Source organism: Pelophylax lessonae, assembly GCF_965119305.1.
Source record: "Pelophylax lessonae genome assembly, chromosome: 5".
NCBI classification, from domain to species: Eukaryota; Metazoa; Chordata; class Amphibia; order Anura; family Ranidae; genus Pelophylax; species Pelophylax lessonae.
Window position 1 is genome coordinate 57,931,055 of NC_138772.1, and position 17,705 is coordinate 57,948,759.

At 47.6% G+C, this 17,705-nt stretch overlaps 1 protein-coding gene across 1 annotated transcript in view; it reads left to right on the plus strand.

Moving 5' to 3' along the window:
- Window positions 1–3,976: 3,976 nt before the first annotated feature.
- The window catches only part of DUS3L (dihydrouridine synthase 3 like), a gene marked incomplete at its 5' end in the record, with an annotated part of 52,814 nt that continues 39,085 nt past the window's right edge, over window positions 3,977–17,705 (plus strand). The window contains 3 exons of the mRNA XM_082259277.1: window positions 3,977–4,068; window positions 6,883–7,174; window positions 11,957–12,475. Coding sequence (XP_082115403.1) covers window positions 3,977–4,068; window positions 6,883–7,174; window positions 11,957–12,475 — 903 coding nt within the window. The remainder of the gene's footprint in view (window positions 4,069–6,882; window positions 7,175–11,956; window positions 12,476–17,705) is intronic.

Here is a 17,705-nt window from a genome sequence, read left to right on the forward strand (position 1 = left end):
TACACTTATTGGGATTTTATTTTTGCTAAAAATATGTAGCAGAAAACAAATTGGCCTAAAATGATGAAAAAAATTTTGATTTTTAATTTTTTCTTTTTTTATTTAAATGGGAATGTTTTATAGCAGAAAGTAAAAGATACGGTATTGTTTTTGTTTCAGAATTGTTGCTCTTTATTTTGTTTATAGCGCAAAAAATAAAAACCGCACAGGCATTAAAATACTACCAAAAGAAAGCTCTATTTGTGGGGAACAAAAGGACATCCATTTTGTTTGGGTACAGCGTCAAACACAACTGCGCAATTGCCAGTTAAAGTAACGCAGTGCCGAATCGCAAAAAAATTTATATAATAATTTTCTTTATTCAGCATGAAATGGAGCTTAGTTATGTAACATGAGGCTGTATATTCTGCAATATTTACATTTTTGGTGAAATTCAAGGAATGCAAGCTGAGATAACATGCACTGCATTGATGTATTCAGATAATTTCACCCTAACTTCCAGCAAGAATGAGTACTTACATTTAAAGAGCACCTGTCATTTCAAATTATTCATGGTAGCGCCTGTTAGCGGGCATCCACTCACCTGCTGCCACGTCCCTCACCTTGTTGTGTCACTGCCGCATCACCATCATTAAAGTGAATGGGACTGCCAGTGAGTCAACAGCAGGTCAGAAGAGGAGCCACTGCAGGACAGAGATGACAGTTGCTCTTTAAAAATCATGATTTAAATCAAATCCACCCCTGACAGGGTCACACCTTGGATGCAGATGATTGGCCTGTTCAGATGAACACTTCCTGGCATGCTTGCACACATGGGTTCGGCTCTAATGCCTTATTGTCTCTTGTGGTTAGAGGGCTCAATTGTGTGTTTTTAACAGCCCCCTCCTATCCACTCTCCCTTAGAGTAGGTTCACATCTGTGCGGGTCGTGCTTGCATGGTTATGTCACAGGTGCAGCAGCCCACTCACAAGAAGTGCAGGGAAAGAAGTCCCCGACCCTTTCTTAAAATGACACCACATGGCGATGTCCGCCCCTGGATGTAGATAGGATGCATCAAGGTCCAATCATGTGCCCCTAACCACAAGTAAATGCTGAATGTACAGATACAAGCTTACAACAGTGGAGGCATGGCTCCTTTCACCCGTCATTAAGTTACGCCCCTGTCACACGGGCTTTCTGCTCCGGTCCGCCTGTCAGTTTTTCAGGTGGAACTGATCGGATGCTCTGTGCAGCCCTATGGAGCAGTGGATGTCAGTGGAGACATCTCCCCTGACACCCGCTGCTATCTGATTCAATCCTGTCTGTGAAATCCGAACAGATTGAAACCCTATTTTACATCTGTCTGGAGGATCAGATAAGATCGGATGAAAATGGACAGGAGGTCCTTTTTCATCCGATCTCCCATAGAGGAGAGCGGGGATCTGACAGCTCCGTCTCCACACATAGAGCAGAGACGGAGCTGTCATCCGCCTGCTCAGCGGGGATCGGCAGATCTATCCCTGCTGAGCAAAATGGAGTCCGTCGGGCGCACTGCCCGTGTTAAAGGAGCCTTCCACAGACTGAGCCACTCCTGCTGATCAGAACACCTGAGGTTCTGGCCGCAAGTATCCACAGGTGAGCATTTTTAGCCTGTGTGAATGAGGCCTTCGAGCCTTTCATATGTCACTCTCTTGACAACTGGCGAAGCCATAGGGCTCGTTCACACAGGTGGTAAAAACTAGCATTGCACTGGTATCGGTGCTGGTGCTCCAATACTGAAACCGATACCTGGGTATGGTTCACATATGTGGGGGCCGGTTTGAAGTGCGTTTTCAAAGCCTGGTCCAATGCGATTTCATTCAGCGGTTCAGGTGAAATTCCACTGCGTATGGTAGTGTATGAGATTAGAAATTGCCCAGGACTCTTTTCAAATCACACAATGACCAGCTCATATGTAAACAGGCTGTAAAAACTCACTGAAACGCACATGAAAACTGATGTCTCTTGACATATGACTCAAAATGACTTTACTTTTTTAAGTTATTAACCACTTTACCACCGGAGGATTTTGCTGTCTTACGTCTGGGCCACTTTTTGCGATTCGGCGCTGTGCGACTTTATCTGACAATTTGCGCGGTCGTGCAACGCTGTACCCAAACGAAATTTATGTCCTTTTTTTCCCCACAAACAGAGCTTTCTTTTGGTGGTATTTTGATCACTTGTGCGATTTTTACTTTTTGCGCTATAAACAAAAAAAGAGCGTTTATTTTGAAAAAATAACAATATTTTTCACATTTTTTTATATGAAATTCCCCCCCAAAAAATTTTTTTTTACATTTTTGGCCAATTTGTTTTCTGCTACTTATGTTTGGTAAAAAAAAATCACAATAAGCGTATTTTGATTGGTTTGCGCAAAAGTTATTGCGTTTACTAACAAAGGGAAAGATTTTTGTCATTTTTGGTGTTTTTTTTTTAACGCGTAATGGCGGCGATCTGAGATTTTTTTTTTTTTTTTTTTTTTTTTTTTTTTTTTTGCGGGACTGCGACATTGCGGCACACAGATCGGACCCTTGACTGACATTTTTGAATCTTTTGGGGGTACCAGTGACATTTCTACAGTAATTAGTGCTATAAATATGCACTGTTACTGTAAAAATGACACTGGCAGGGAAGGGGTTAATGTATGCCTGGTGCTTACTGACGTGTGGGGAGGGAGGCGACTGAGTGACACAGGGACAGATCGCATGTTCAGCTATGCTGAACACTGCAATCTGTCACTCCTTGTCACTTAGGAGATCCGCCCGCTCTGTTTACACAAGCGGGCGGATCTCCAAACTAGATTCCCCGACGATCGGGGAAGAGCAGCGGCGATCGCCGCCGCTCCTCCCCTGGCCCGACTCCCGCTGTGCACGCGCGCCGCCGAGAGAGGGGAATGTCTGGTGACGTAGACCTACGTCGCCAGATGAAAACGAGCCACTGTGCCGCAGTAGCAGCACAGTGAGCAGTGGGGAAGTGGTTAAATATTTGCATTTTCTCAAGAGTTAAAGCAAAATTAATGTGCCTGTTATGTTTCTGACACCCCAGTCACTTAAAACACCTCAGTGTGTTCTGATTTTTAGGACACTGGCTGTTTACCAATGGAAATACTTAACATGTTTTTAGTGACTGTGGTGTTGAAACGTGACCGGACGAAGGATTTTGAGCTGTTTGGGCATTCAAAGTGTTTCTTTAATATGCCAAGAAAAAAACACTAAGCAGTTTTGTTAATGTTGGAAATAAAACAAAACCTTTCCTGACCACTGACTTTTAACTGATTTAAAGGGGAAAATTGGGGTAGATCAGTATTTTGACTTGATTTGTGACTTGACCAAAATAAATGACTTGCTTGACTTTTAGCAGGGACTCGACTTGACTTGCTTAACTTGGGACTTGCTTGAGACTTGAAGGTTAAGACTTGAGACTTGCTTGTGACTTGCACATATGTGACTTACTCCCATGTCTGGCTATTGGTAATTGGTTTCAGCGAGTACTTGACATAAAGTGTCGGTATTTGTACTCGGCCTTAAAAACAGGTATTGGTGCATCTTTAGTAAAAACAGGCTGTCCTGCCACATTTTACTGCTCACTAAAAGCCTACAAGGCAGCCTGAGGGGGTCACACATGCTTCCTATCAGACTTGCCCATTGAAGTAGTTGGGACCACACTGCAGTTGCATTGCGTTAGCTCAATGCCGAAGCTCTGTTTGGCAAAAAACAGGCATTCATATAGCAGAAGTATAGCCTTGTAAATGCCTGGAAGTGGCTGCTTTACCAGCATCTAGAAAGCTATCCATGGTGAAGGAGTGGGATGGTGACCATAGAGTCACTTCACATAATCCGAAGGATCAAGGGTTAGCTTTGAATTCCTAAATGCCCTCATATGATGACTTTTTTATGGGTGATAAAATGGTCCTATTGGGGTCTTTTTTTGCTAAACCCTTTTTTACTGTTTTCCCAGGATGGCAGATGAAAATAAACAAACCCATGAAAATGGCAAAGCAATCATCGTAACTGAAGATTCTGACCGAGGTGTTGCTGCTATTAAACCTCAGTAAGTATTGAAGAGGTTCATGTAAGAAGTAGCTGGGAAGGTCCATGTGGTCATTGTTTTATGTTGCAGGACAGATAATAATAAAAAATTTAAATAAGGTTGGTGTGGGCAACACTGACAATTTCCCGATCACTTTGTGTGGCTGGGTTATTAAAGAGGAGCTCCAGTCAGTTTATGAAAATAAAAAGTCAGCAGCTACGAGAGCTGTAGTTGCTGACTTTATAAAAGCAGATCCTGTACCAGGATCCAGCACTGTGCTCATCCGAGGGGGCTCCGTGTATCGTCTTCGGTCCTTGGTGCCGGCATCTTAACAGTGGGCACCCAGCTGTGACAGCTTGTGGCTTTACAGCCAGGTGCCCACTGCACATGCGTGAGGTGCGCTGCCCATTGTGAATGGTCCCACAGTCTTCTGAGACCTGTGACATGTCCCAGAAGACTGCAGGTAGGGAGGGGGGAAGGAGAACTAACGCTCAGATCACCTAGGGGCAATCCGAGGGGAAATGGGAGCAAGTACCTGTTAAAACCAGGTACCCGCTCCCCCTCCCCTTCCCCCACAGCAAAAAGCCAAATGTCAGAGGAACGTAGGAACAGGCCTTAAAGCGGAACTTCCCCTTTTGAGTGGAGCTCCGCTTTAAATTTGGTGCAAAGAAAAAGAAAGTTCTTTCTATGTTTAATTTAAAGAGAATTTGCTATGCAAGGGCAAAGCTTGGGTTTGCTTTCAGAAAGTTACCTCTAAAACAATATTAAGTTGGTTAGGTTTAGTGGTTAGCTTTTCAGCACTAGGGTCCCAACCAGGAGACTACCTGCATATGGAGTGAGTGACAGGTGAGTAGTGAAGGAAAAGAATAAGCAAGTAAAGGGAAAATAAAAGGAAAAAAAGGGAGAGGCAACTCCTTTCTCTGCAAGAACAGGGGAAACTTTGAGCCTCTTATAGGGGGGGGGGGGGGGGGGTGATGTGGCTTGAATCCATATGTAGGTCAGCATAGTCAATCCAGGAGGGCATGGCTGAAAGTGAATGCCTCCCACTGCAAATCCTGGAATACTCTCCACCGCCAAGTTTACAGGCTCTTATAGGCAGGGTCGCTGATAGTGGGGTACCACCCCACCTCCTGTAGGGGACCCGGACGGCAGGAGGACAGGGAGATCATTGCGGCAGGATGGGAGGACAATTACAGAACGAAGCACTGTCTGTGTTTCTCTCCCTCCAGCAGCTGAAAGCCGGTGGGAGGGAGATGGGGAAAAACTGGCTTTCAGCTGCTGGAGAGAGAGCGACACAGACACAGTGCAACGTCCTTTAATTGTCCTCCCATCCCCCTGCACTGATTCCCCCTCCCTGTGCTGCCACACATCTGATTCCCACCTGTGTGCCCGGTCTCCCCTTCCTCCCTCTGCAGCGCTGCCGGCTTTCCTCTCCCGCTGGCTGCTGCAGGTACACAAGAGCATAGAGAGTGGGGGAAGGGGCCGGTAAATATGTCTTCCTTTTCTGAATTGGACACAGTGAGTGGTCGGTACTAATCCCCCCCTGTTTCCATTCATAACTGATCGTAGTAAACTGCGTTTACTATCCTTCAATTTATGAATGAGCAGGAGCCTCTGTCTCCTGTTCATTCATCTTTAGTGCAGCTGAGGCTACAGAGAAAGGAACTGAAGAATCTGTGTCCTCAATTCCTTTCTATTTCTCAAAGGTGAAATGTCAGGGGTCTGTTTAGATATTTAAAAAAAAAAAAAAGTAAAAAATAATTAAAAAAAAAAAAAAAAAAAACTTTTAATTTGGGCCCTGTTAGGTAGGCTGTATGGGGCCCAGTGATTTCTAATGGCTGCTCTGCCCAAGATGTACTGGAACTTTGCTGTAACCCACCAGTGACAATACATTATGCTCCCCCCTGGGATGACCAAACAATAACAAAAAGGAATCCAAATCAGCAGATAGTCTGCCCGAGATGGCAATGTCCCTCCTGTCTCTTATGCTACCCGGAAAAAGGATGCCGCATCTAAACTGGCACAATTTGCCAGCACTCCTACAAAGGAGAAAGCAAGCAGAAATGCTGGTACCCCCAGATTACAATGACCATTTACATGGGAACAACTCACTCTTCTGCTAAGCAAAGCCTCAGATTGAGGAGGAGTCTGTTACTGGGAACTCTGTTCATTCTGCTCCTTGTAAAAAGGAAATTTAATACGAGCCAGCATTAGCAAGTACTAAGGGCAGTAACTAAGAGTCATTCTTCCATTTTATCACAAATACAGAGCACAGTCATTCTAGGGTTGCCATATACAAAAGCGTTTGTTTTCTTTTATCTATAGTGGTTCGCTGTAGTAGTCCTATCCCTAAGGCTCCATGTACACGGGACATTGTTAAAAGTCCCTTTGAATGCTGGAATTTTTAGGACGTTTGAAACGTCCGTTCGGTCGCGTTTGTACCAGCGTTTAGCGGGCGTTTAGGGGCGTTTGCGTTTAGAAGCGTTCCTAGAGGTCAAAAAAATTATTCCCCTTTAAAATGGAAAAAACGCGAACGCTAAACGCGGGTCATCACGTTCAGACGTGTTCAGACGCGTTTGTGCGTTTGAAAAGCCGGGAAACACACGTTCGAACGCAAATAATTGCGTTCTAAAAAAAGTCCCTGAACGCAACTGCCTGCAAATGACTGTAAACGACCTGGTGTACATGGACAGATAAGATAAAATGTAGATGGGTTCAGGGGCTTCTGAAAAAAACGCCCAACTGCTCCTAAACGACCATTTCCAGCGTCCCGTGTACATGGAGCCTTAAATGTACATCTCTGTGATACTAGTATTTTGTGTATTCTATCTACAGACATTTAACTACCAAGGAGAAGTTTCATGGATACCTTGATGCTGATGGTAAAGAAGTTACAGAAGAGCCGTGTAACAAGGCCGGGGAGAATGATGACTGTAATAGTGGCACAGCAGAGCCTGTTGCAAAAAAGATTAAACTGGATGATTCCACAAAGGAGTCGGAAGAGCAGAGTGATAAGACTACAGAGCACAAGACAGAGAAGAAAAGAGCCAGAGGCCAGAACAAGAGTCGCCCTCATGTGAAATATAACGAATATGAACAGCAGCGGTTGTGTCCCTCGATCGTACAGGTGAGATAAAAGGAAATAGTTTTACTGTGAATACAAAGTATACATTTTATTCTCTAATGTGTCACACTTAGCCCCCGTTCACACTGGTGCGATTTAACAGTTCCAAATTGCATGACAAGTGGCACCCCGTTGTCAACACTGGAACCTTCAATTAGTTGCGACTTGGAAAAAGGTTCAGTCGCTACTTTTTGCAGATTTCATTGTGACTTACCTAAGCTTCTGTTGTATGAAGTGGCAAGCTGCAATGAAATCAGCAGTGCAAATCGCATTGATGTGCGGCTTTGAAATTGCGATGAATCAGCACGATTTCAGAGTCCCACCAGTGTGAATGGAGGCTTAAAATTGCACTAGGTCAATACAATGTAACAAAACATTGTTACACTGTATTAGGCCCCTTTCACACTTGTGCGACTTGTCATGCGATTTGGGACTGCAAAATTGCATGACAAGTCGTTCTCCATTATTTCCAATGAGCCCCATTCATATCTGTGCGACTTGAAGTTGCACCGACTTCAAAGTAGTCCCTGCACTACTTTTGGCATGATTTTGGTGCGTTTTGAGGGAAAAGACATTATAAGCCCAGTCAAAATTGCATCAAAATCACGGTAAAATCGTGCGACTTTCAAGTCGCACAAGTGTGAAAGGGGCCTTACTCAATGACGCTTGCAGACTATCTGCATTTTGACAGCTGCTCATGCTATTTTATACTTCGCAATTCCTGGCTGTCATTTTGACAGTGTGCGAGTGCAGAGAATAGAGGCAGGGGAGAGGAGGATGTAGGAGATTCACTTTGAAGTTTTAAATCGGCTTCTTTTTTTTCTTTTTTTATACATGTTTGATTTTTTTGTAAACTTTTCTGTCTTGAGTATAGATCTTTGTTTGTCCCAAGTATATTTAATCCACTTACTGTTGATTGACTCACTACCTCTGGTGGAAGCCTGTTCCAATCATCAACTACCCTTTTTGATAAAAAAATTCTGTATAAGATTTATTTAGAATTTTCTTCCTGCTAGTTTGAGGTTATGCACCCATGTTCATGAAGCCGAAATCAAGAACACGGGGACCTCAAACTTGCACAAGCAAAGTGCATAACTAATCTTAGACATTAATATTTTATGAAAAGTTTGGTAGATTATGCTTGCAAAAGGCTTCCAGCTGAGGTCGTGAGTCAATCAACAGTCAGTGGATTCAAATATACTTGGGATAAACATACAGGTGCATCTCATAAAATTAGAATATCATCAAACAGTTTATTTCAGTAATTCAATTAAAATAGTGAAATATATATATATATATATATATATATATATATATATATATATATATAATATAATATAATTTCTCAAGCATTTCTTTCTTATATCTTTGATGGTTATGGCTTAAAGTGCAGGTGTTCTATCGGGTTGAGGTTAGGACTCTGTGCAGGCCAGTCAAGTTCCTTCACCCCAAACTTGTTTACCCATGTCTTTATAGATCTTGATTTGTGCACTGGCGAATTAGAGCGGAGACTGTGAGCCAGGCCTTCTCTTCCACATCAGTGCCTGACTTCACAAATGCGCTTCTGGAAGAATGGTCAAACATTCCCATAGACAATCCTAAACCTTGTGGACAGCCTTCCCAGAAGAGTTGAAGCTGTTATAGCTGCAAAGGGTGGGCCAACTCAATATTGAACCCTATGGACTAAGGCTCCTTTCACACAGTAAGTCCGTCAAACGGACTCCGCTTTTCTCAGCGGGGGATCAATCCGCTGATCCCCCGCTGAGCAGAATGACAGCTGTTCTCCGCCCCATAGATGCGGAGACACAGCTGTCACAGCCCCATAGATCCCTATGGGGGAATCGGATGGGAACGGACCGTCGGTCCGTTCTCATCCGATCCGCTGGACAGATGGAAAATAGGGTTTCCATCTGTCCAGATTTGACGGATCGGGTGTCAGCGGACATGTCTCCGCTGACATCCGATGCCCCATAGAGATGCATGGGGGGACCGTTCAGATCCGCCAAAAAAACGGACAGGCGGATCTGAACGGTCCGCCTGTGTGAAAGGGGCCTAAGACTGGGATGCCATTAAAGTTCATGTGTGTGTAAAGGCAGAGTATCTTCTAGTCCAGTTGTCCTCTAATTTGGCAATTTGAATGTTCTTCCCTGAGAACTTCCACATGTGAGGGCTTGACATAGTAACTTGAACCTGTTGATCCTACCAGCAGATCTACAGTGTTCTCAATTCCAATAATAGGGTGACAACGCTGTTCCTTCTATAGCAAAGTCCTGCAGCAATACGGTCACTCTGCAGATAGTGAGGTGTTCGATGGACATGTAGATTTAAATGGAGAAAAGGAAAACAAATAATAGCCCACCTTCAGCTAACACGTTTAAGCAGGTACTCAACAGTTTGGGAAAAAAGGTTTAAGCAGCATAACAAAAAGCTGAACTTTTTAAGCAACCCTGCTGGTTATATGTTTCTTTCCACGCCCTCCATGAAGCTGACACTTTAGCTAAAGCCAAGTTCACCTAAAGCTTTTTTTTTTTTTTTCCAGTTTTGTATTGCTGCCTGTGGGGAGATGTACCCTCACTTCCTGTTGCATTAAAGTCAGAGGAACAGGAAGTGATGAGAAAGCTCACTAGTGGAAAGAGAGACAGCAAGTACAGCAGGAACATTTTTTAACCCCCCCCCCCCCCATCCCTCTCGCTGCTTCTTCTTTTTTTTTTTTCTTCTCGATGCTTGTCTGTGACCTATTTTTTTGTCAAGGTGTTCCTGCCATTGGATTTTTATATTCATTTGCAATTTGCCTGTCAACTTGCTAAAGAATATGAATAGTCCGTCCCTAAGCACAGCCACCTCTTTTCTCACATTCTAGCCCTGTTCTCCTTGGACTTTCTAGATACTCTGTGCTGGCCCAGCTCCTCCACCCCTACCCTAACTTCCCTACATAACCTTTAATGTAGCTGTCAGGAAAGTAAATACTATAGAGCAGCGGTCTCTAAACTATGGCCCTCCAATTGTTCTGGGACTACAATACCCATAATGCCTAGTAATGTCTGTGAATGTCAGCGTTTAACCACTTTACCACCGGAGGATTTTACGTCCAGGCCACTTTTTGCGATTCGGCACTGTGCGACTTTAACTGACAATTGCGCGGTCATGCAGTGCCGTACCCAAATGAAATTTACGTATTTTTTTTCCCACAAACAGAGCTTTCTTTTGGTGGTATTTGATCACCTGTGCGATTTTTACTTTTTGCGCTATAAACCAAAAAAGAGCGAAAATTTTGAAAAAATAAACAATATTTTTCACATTTTTTTATATGAAATTCCCCACAAAAAAATTTAAAAATCAAATTTTTTTTATCATTTTTGGCCAATTTCTTTTCTGCTACCTATTTTTGGTAAAAAAAAATTGCAATAAGCGTATTTTGATTGGTTTGCGCAAAAGTTATTGCGTTTACTAAGAGAAAGATTTCTGTCATTTTTGGTGTTGTGTTTTTTTTTTTTTTTTTTTTTTTTTTTTTATTGCGGCGGACAGATCGGACCCTTGACTGACATTTTTGACACTTTTGGGGGGACCAGTGACATTACTACAGTAATCAGTGCTATATATATATGCACTGTTACTGTAAAAATGACACTGGCAGGGAAGGGGTTAATTTTATTGGAGAGGGAGGGGTTAATGTATGCCTGGTGCTTACTGACGTGTGTGGGGGGAGGTGACTGAGTGACACAGGGCCAGATCGCAGGTTCAGCTATGCTGAACTCTGCAATCTGACCCTGTCTGTCACTTAGGAGATCCGCCTGCTTTGTTTACACAAGCGGGCGGATCTCCAAACTCGATTCCCCGACGATCGGGGAAGAGCAGCGGCGATCGCCGCCGCTCCTCCCCTGGCCCGACTCCCGCTGTGACTGAAATCAGCGGGAGCGAGCCACATTGACGCAGTAGCAGCAATGTGAGCGGTCGTTATGTGGTTAACAATGCCTTATGGGACGCGTAGTTCCGCAACAGCTGAAGGGCCGTAGTTTGAAGATCCCTGCTATAGAGTGTCAGTTAAAGCGGAGTTCCACCCAAAAGTGGAACTTCCGCTTTAGGTGGTCCTAACCCCCTGACATGCCACATTTTTTGGGGGGGGAGCGGGGGGGGAGCGGGTACCTAGTTTTGACAGGTACCCGCTCCCACTTCCGCTCGGAGCGCCGCGGCGCCCTGAGCGGAAGTTCTCCTCTCCCCCTCCCTCCCTGCAATCTTCTGGGACATGTCAGAGGTCCCAGAAGATTGCCGGCCAATCACGGCGCGCAGCGCGACTCGCGCATGCGCAGTGGGTACCCCGCTGTGAAGCCGCAAACTGTCACAGCCGGGTGCCCACAGCAGTGATGCCGGCGCCGAGGGAGAGGATCGAGGCTTCGGGCGGCCGCATCTCTGGACCGTTGGACAGGTGAGTGAAATGGCTGGAACTCCGCTTTAAGTGACAGCTCTGAGTCTGCTGGGGCTGCTAACATCACATCCAAGGTGGCGGCGGCCAGTAGTTATCCCAAGGCTTTTGGATGTCTACACAAGGGAGGCTTTTACAGGTAAATCACATCCACAAAATAAACTAAATTCACATAGAATTTTTTAGGTAAAATTGGTGTTGAAATGAATGATCTGATGACCGGGTCTCTTTAATTCTCTAGGAAAATAAAACAAGTTCAGTTTACTCCGGTGGTAAAAGCTCATTAATGGACCTGATGTGATTTTATCATTCTCTGTATAAAATGGATTGGGTCGTAACGTTGCCCATTTTCTTTCTGAAACTAGGAATGCGCCAGCAAGTGCTTCTTTGGTGAGAAATGTAAGTTCTTACATGATGTGGAGAAATATCTGTCAGAGAAGCAGGAAGATATCGGTCCCAAGTGTCACCTCTATGAGACATTCGGTAAATGCATCTATGGCATCTCATGCCGCTTCGCCAAATCCCATTTGGGAGAGGATTTCAAGAACCTCATAAACCAGGAACTGGTCAAGCAGTGGGAAGGCAAAGCCCCGGTTAGGAACGGTTTGGACAAAGCGCTGCAGATACAGCTGCGGAAAAAGAAGGTTCCGTTTGACAAAACTGACAAGTTCCTAAAACTTTTGAACAAACCCCAAAAATCTACAAAGGTCAAAGGTGATCCTGAGCCTCCAACAGCTGACAGTGTGACAACGGAGCAACTGATTGCTCCTCCCAGCACTGATAAGCAGATTACAGGTGATGGTGAAACCAAAACTGGAACGGTGACCTCAGGAGCTCTAACAGATGAAGATATTATAAAGCTCAGACCTTGTGAGAAGAAAAAGGTGCTTATTTATATTACATTTCATATAGCAATGTTAAGTTGATGTTTATCTGTGCACATAGCCCTGTAACTGTGGAAAGCTTATCTCCAAACAGAGACAAATACACATTTGAAATACATGTATGTAAATTTACCCACTTAAAAGATTTTTATTCTGTGCAGCCAGTTCTGTGATCCAGACAGCAGAGCCAGGTCAGTGACCTCACTTTTGCCCATCTTAAACCGACCATAGACTGAACCGGCCGAGATTCGAACCATGTGTGGGCGGGCTAAATGTGCCAAGTTGATTGATCAGTCAGCTTGGGTACAAACAGCCTGCTATTGCTAGCGCCTGCTTTAGCCACTAGCAATAATCACGGTCTTCTCCCAGACAATTGCTCCGCAGCAGGGATTCCCCTGTCAGCACTGTCTGTGTTGATGGGGGAATTGTACGAATTTATTTCCAGCAACATGTGGTTGCAGGAAAGAAATTCCCACCATCTATGGCCCGGACTTAAAGAGGAAGTAAACCCTCCTCTGACACTTTTACCTATAGGTAAGCCTATGATAAGGCTTACCTATAGGTACTGTAAATATCTCCTAAACATGTACCGTTTAGGAGATATTTACCTTACATGCAGGCACTGACGTCACTGGCGCATGCGCTCTGAAGGAACGGCCGCTGGTGCTGTTTCTTCAGAGCTCTGTGCCGTGACTGTCGGCTCCCGCGCACGTGCGCGGGAGTGACGTCACCGCGGCTCCAGCCAATCAGATGGCCGGATGCCGCGATCCCAGAAGACGGGCGACTGGACATGTCGCCCGTCATACAGCTAAGCGGACGGCACGGCGGGGGCTCGTTCTAAGGTAAGTATTTCATAATGAGCTAGTATGCGATGCACACTAGCTCATTATGTGTTCTCTTTCAGGTCGAAAAAAAAAAAAAAAAATTTCGTATGGGTTTACAACCTCTTTAAACAGTACAGCTTTGTCACCTCCAGCTCTCAGTCTGCTGACTGGACAATGAAGGATCATCACTCCACTGCTGAGATCACCACTGTGCTCCATTTTGTCTCTGTTAGATCAGGGGCACAGTACAGTTGAGTAGATCCTGAATGGCTCCCACTGATGGCCTGCTTTCTTCAGTCGTAGTCCCTGTTTGCTGGGGATTACAGGAAGGAAATATATAATAATTAGTTGGCATCTGCATACTGTGACTGTATATGATGTATGACCAATTCTGATTATATGCTATAAGTCTGCTATATGTAATGGGTTGATAATATCTTCATTACTATTTCTTTGACCTTTTTGGCTGTAATCTATTCTATATAGTTCACTAATAATTACAATTAGGAATAGTTATTGCAACCAAAAAAAAAAAAAAAAAAAATCATTTTTTAAATGAATGGATACCTGAGTTTAATAATGATCTTTATATAGAGTTATGCTTTAAAGAGCATCTGAAGTAAAGCAATACTTCTAATGCTATGGAGAAGGAAGGGATAAGGAGATTCTGTACTTGTTTCTTCCAGTTATGAAGGTGTATATGTAAAGTGCACACTTATTCTGACAACCCCTTACCCTGCCCCAACCCAAAGCTGAAGGCCTTAGTAGCTGCCAGTCTAGTAGTGCATTATTTGGTACTCTAAAGCAGCGGTCACCAACTAGTTGTACACGGGAAAATTTTGATGATCCCCAGGAGTTCTACTGTAAATAAGCATTGTAGCAGATGTTTACCTCCCCAATGTTCCCAGGGTTCCCAATGCCTGCTGACAGTCAGATATCCAATGTCTGTTCTGTAGTTCTGGCTCCTGTAAACTCAGAAGGAGGTGCTGGGAGTATTGCAGAGAGTGAGAAGGGAAGGCGGGCACTTCAAATGGCAGCGCTGATAAGACTGTGTGAGGAAGCAGAGAGCTTGAGCACATAATATCCACATCCTGGATAAGGAGGTGAGATCCAATGATGAGTCTGTGTAAGGCAGCAGTGTGATGCAGAGTGTGGGGGTAGGGGGAGCAGAGGGGGGCAGAGAGCCAGAGCACTGTGTATATAAGGCAGCAGTGTGACCCAGGGGGAGGGGGGCAGAGAGCAGGAGCACTGTGTATATAAGGCAGCAGTGTGACCCAGGGGGAGGGGGGCAGAGAGCCGGAGCACTGTGTATATAAGGCAGCAGTGTGACCCAGGGGGAGCGGGGCAGAGAGCCGGAACACTGTGTATATAAGGCAGCAGTGTGACCCAGGGGGAGCGGGGCAGAGAGCCGGAGCACTGTGTATATAAGGCAGCAGTGTGACCCAGGGGGAGGGGGGCAGAGAGCCGGAGCACTGTGTATATAAGGCAGCAGTGTGACCCGGGGGGGGGGGGCAGAGAGCCGGAGCACTGTGTATATAAGGCAGCAGTGTGACCCAGGGGGAGCGGGGCAGAGAGCCGGAGCACTGTGTATATAAGGCAGCAGTGTGACCCAGGGGGGGGGGGGGCAGAGAGCCGGAGCACTGTGTATATAAGGCAGCAGTGTGACCCAGGGGGGGGGGGGGGGCAGAGAGCCGGAGCACTGTGTATATAAGGCAGCAGTGTGACCCAGCGGGAGGGGGGCAGAGAGCCGGAGCACTGTGTATATAAGGCAGCAGTGTGACCCAGGGGGAGGGGGGCAGAGAGCCGGAGCACTGTGTATATAAGGCAGCAGTGTGACCCAGGGGGAGGGGGGCAGAGAGCCGGAGCACTGTGTATATAAGGCAGCAGTGTGACCCGGGGGGGGGGGGGGCAGAGAGCCGGAGCACTGTGTATATAAGGCAGCAGTGTGACCCAGGGGGAGCGGGGCAGAGAGCCGCAGCACTGTGTATATAAGGCAGCAGTGTGACCCAGGGGGGGGGGGGCAGAGAGCCGGAGCACTGTGTATATAAGGCAGCAGTGTGACCCAGCGGGAGGGGGGCAGAGAGCCGGAGCACTGTGTATATAAGGCAGCAGTGTGACCCAGGGGGAGGGGGGCAGAGAGCCGGAGCACTGTGTATATAAGGCAGCAGTGTGACCCAGGGGGAGGGGGGCAGAGAGCCGGAGCACTGTGTATATAAGGCAGCAGTGTGACCCAGGGGGAGCGGGGCAGAGAGCCGGAGCACTGTGTATATAAGGCAGCAGTGTGACCCAGGGGGGGGGGGCAGAGAGCCGGAGCACTGTGTATATAAGGCAGCAGTGTGACCCAGGGGGAGGGGGGCAGAGAGCCGGAGCACTGTGTATATAAGGCAGCAGTGTGACCCAGGGGGAGGGGGGCAGAGAGCCGGAGCACTGTGTATATAAGGCAGCAGTGTGACCCGGGGGGAGCGGGGCAGAGAGCCGGAGCACTGTGTATATAAGGCAGCAGTGTGACCCAGGGGGAGGGGGGCAGAGAGCCGGAGCACTGTGTATATAAGGCAGCAGTGTGACCCAGGGGGAGGGGGGCAGAGAGCCGGAGCACTGTGTATATAAGGCAGCAGTGTGACCCGGGGGGAGCGGGGCAGAGAGCCGGAGCACTGTGTATATAAGGCAGCAGTGTGACCCGGGGGGGGGGGGGGCAGAGAGCCGGAGCACTGTGTATATAAGGCAGCAGTGTGACCCAGGGGGAGGGGGGCAGAGAGCCGGAGCACTGTGTATATAAGGCAGCAGTGTGACCCAGGGGGAGGGGGGCAGAGAGCCGGAGCACTGTGTATATAAGGCAGCAGTGTGACCCAGGGGGAGGGGGGCAGAGAGCCGGAGCACTGTGTATATAAGGCAGCAGTGTGACCCAGGGGGAGCGGGGCAGAGAGCCGGAGCACTGTGTATATAAGGCAGCAGTGTGACCCAGGGGGGGGGGGGCAGAGAGCCGGAGCACTGTGTATATAAGGCAGCAGTGTGACCCAGGGGGAGGGGGGCAGAGAGCTGGAGCACTGTGTATATAAGGCAGCAGTGTGACCCAGGGGGAGGGGGGCAGAGAGCCGGAGCACTGTGTATATAAGGCAGCAGTGTGACCCAGCGGGAGGGGGGCAGAGAGCCGGAGCACTGTGTATATAAGGCAGCAGTGTGACCCAGCGGGAGGGGGGCAGAGAGCCGGAGCACTGTGTATATAAGGCAGCAGTGTGACCCAGGGGGAGGGGGGCAGAGAGCCGGAGCACTGTATATATAAGGCAGCAGTGTGACCCAGCGGGAGGGGGGCAGAGAGCCGGAGCACTGTGTATATAAGGCAGCAGTGTGACCCAGCGGGAGGGGGGCAGAGAGCCGGAGCACTGTGTATATAAGGCAGCAGTGTGACCAAGGGGGAGGGGGGCAGAGAGCCGGAGCACTGTGTATATAAGGCAGCAGTGTGACCCTGGGGGAGGGGGGCAGAGAGCCGGAGCACTGTGTATATAAGGCAGCAGTGTGACCCAGCGGGAGGGGGGCAGAGAGCCGGAGCACTGTGTATATAAGGCAGCAGTGTGACCCAGCGGGAGGGGGGCAGAGAGCCGGAGCACTGTGTATATAAGGCAGCAGTGTGACCCAGCGGGAGGGGGGCAGAGAGCCGGAGCACTGTGTATATAAGGCAGCAGTGTGACCCAGCGGGAGGGGGGCAGAGAGCCGGAGCACTGTGTATATAAGGCAGCAGTGTGACCCAGCGGGAGGGGGGCAGAGAGCCGGAGCACTGTGTATATAAGGCAGCAGTGTGACCCAGGGGGAGGGGGGCAGAGAGCCGGAGCACTGTGTATATAAGGCAGCAGTGTGACCCAGCGGGAGGGGGGGCAGAGAGCCGGAGCACTGTGTATATAAGGCAGCAGTGTGACCCAGCGGGAGGGGGGCAGAGAGCCGGAGCACTGTGTATATAAGGCAGCAGTGTGACCCAGCGGGAGGGGGGCAGAGAGCCGGAGCACTGTGTATATAAGGCAGCAGTGTGACCAAGGGGGAGGGGGGCAGAGAGCCGGAGCACTGTGTATATAAGGCAGCAGTGTGACCCTGGGGGAGGGGGGCAGAGAGCCGGAGCACTGTGTATATAAGGCAGCAGTGTGACCCAGCGGGAGGGGGGCAGAGAGCCGGAGCACTGTGTATATAAGGCAGCAGTGTGACCCAGCGGGAGGGGGGCAGAGAGCCGGAGCACTGTGTATATAAGGCAGCAGTGTGACCCAGCGGGAGGGGGGCAGAGAGCCGGAGCACTGTGTATATAAGGCAGCAGTGTGACCCAGCGGGAGGGGGGCAGAGAGCCGGAGCACTGTGTATATAAGGCAGCAGTGTGACCCAGCGGGAGGGGGGCAGAGAGCCGGAGCACTATGTATATAAGGCAG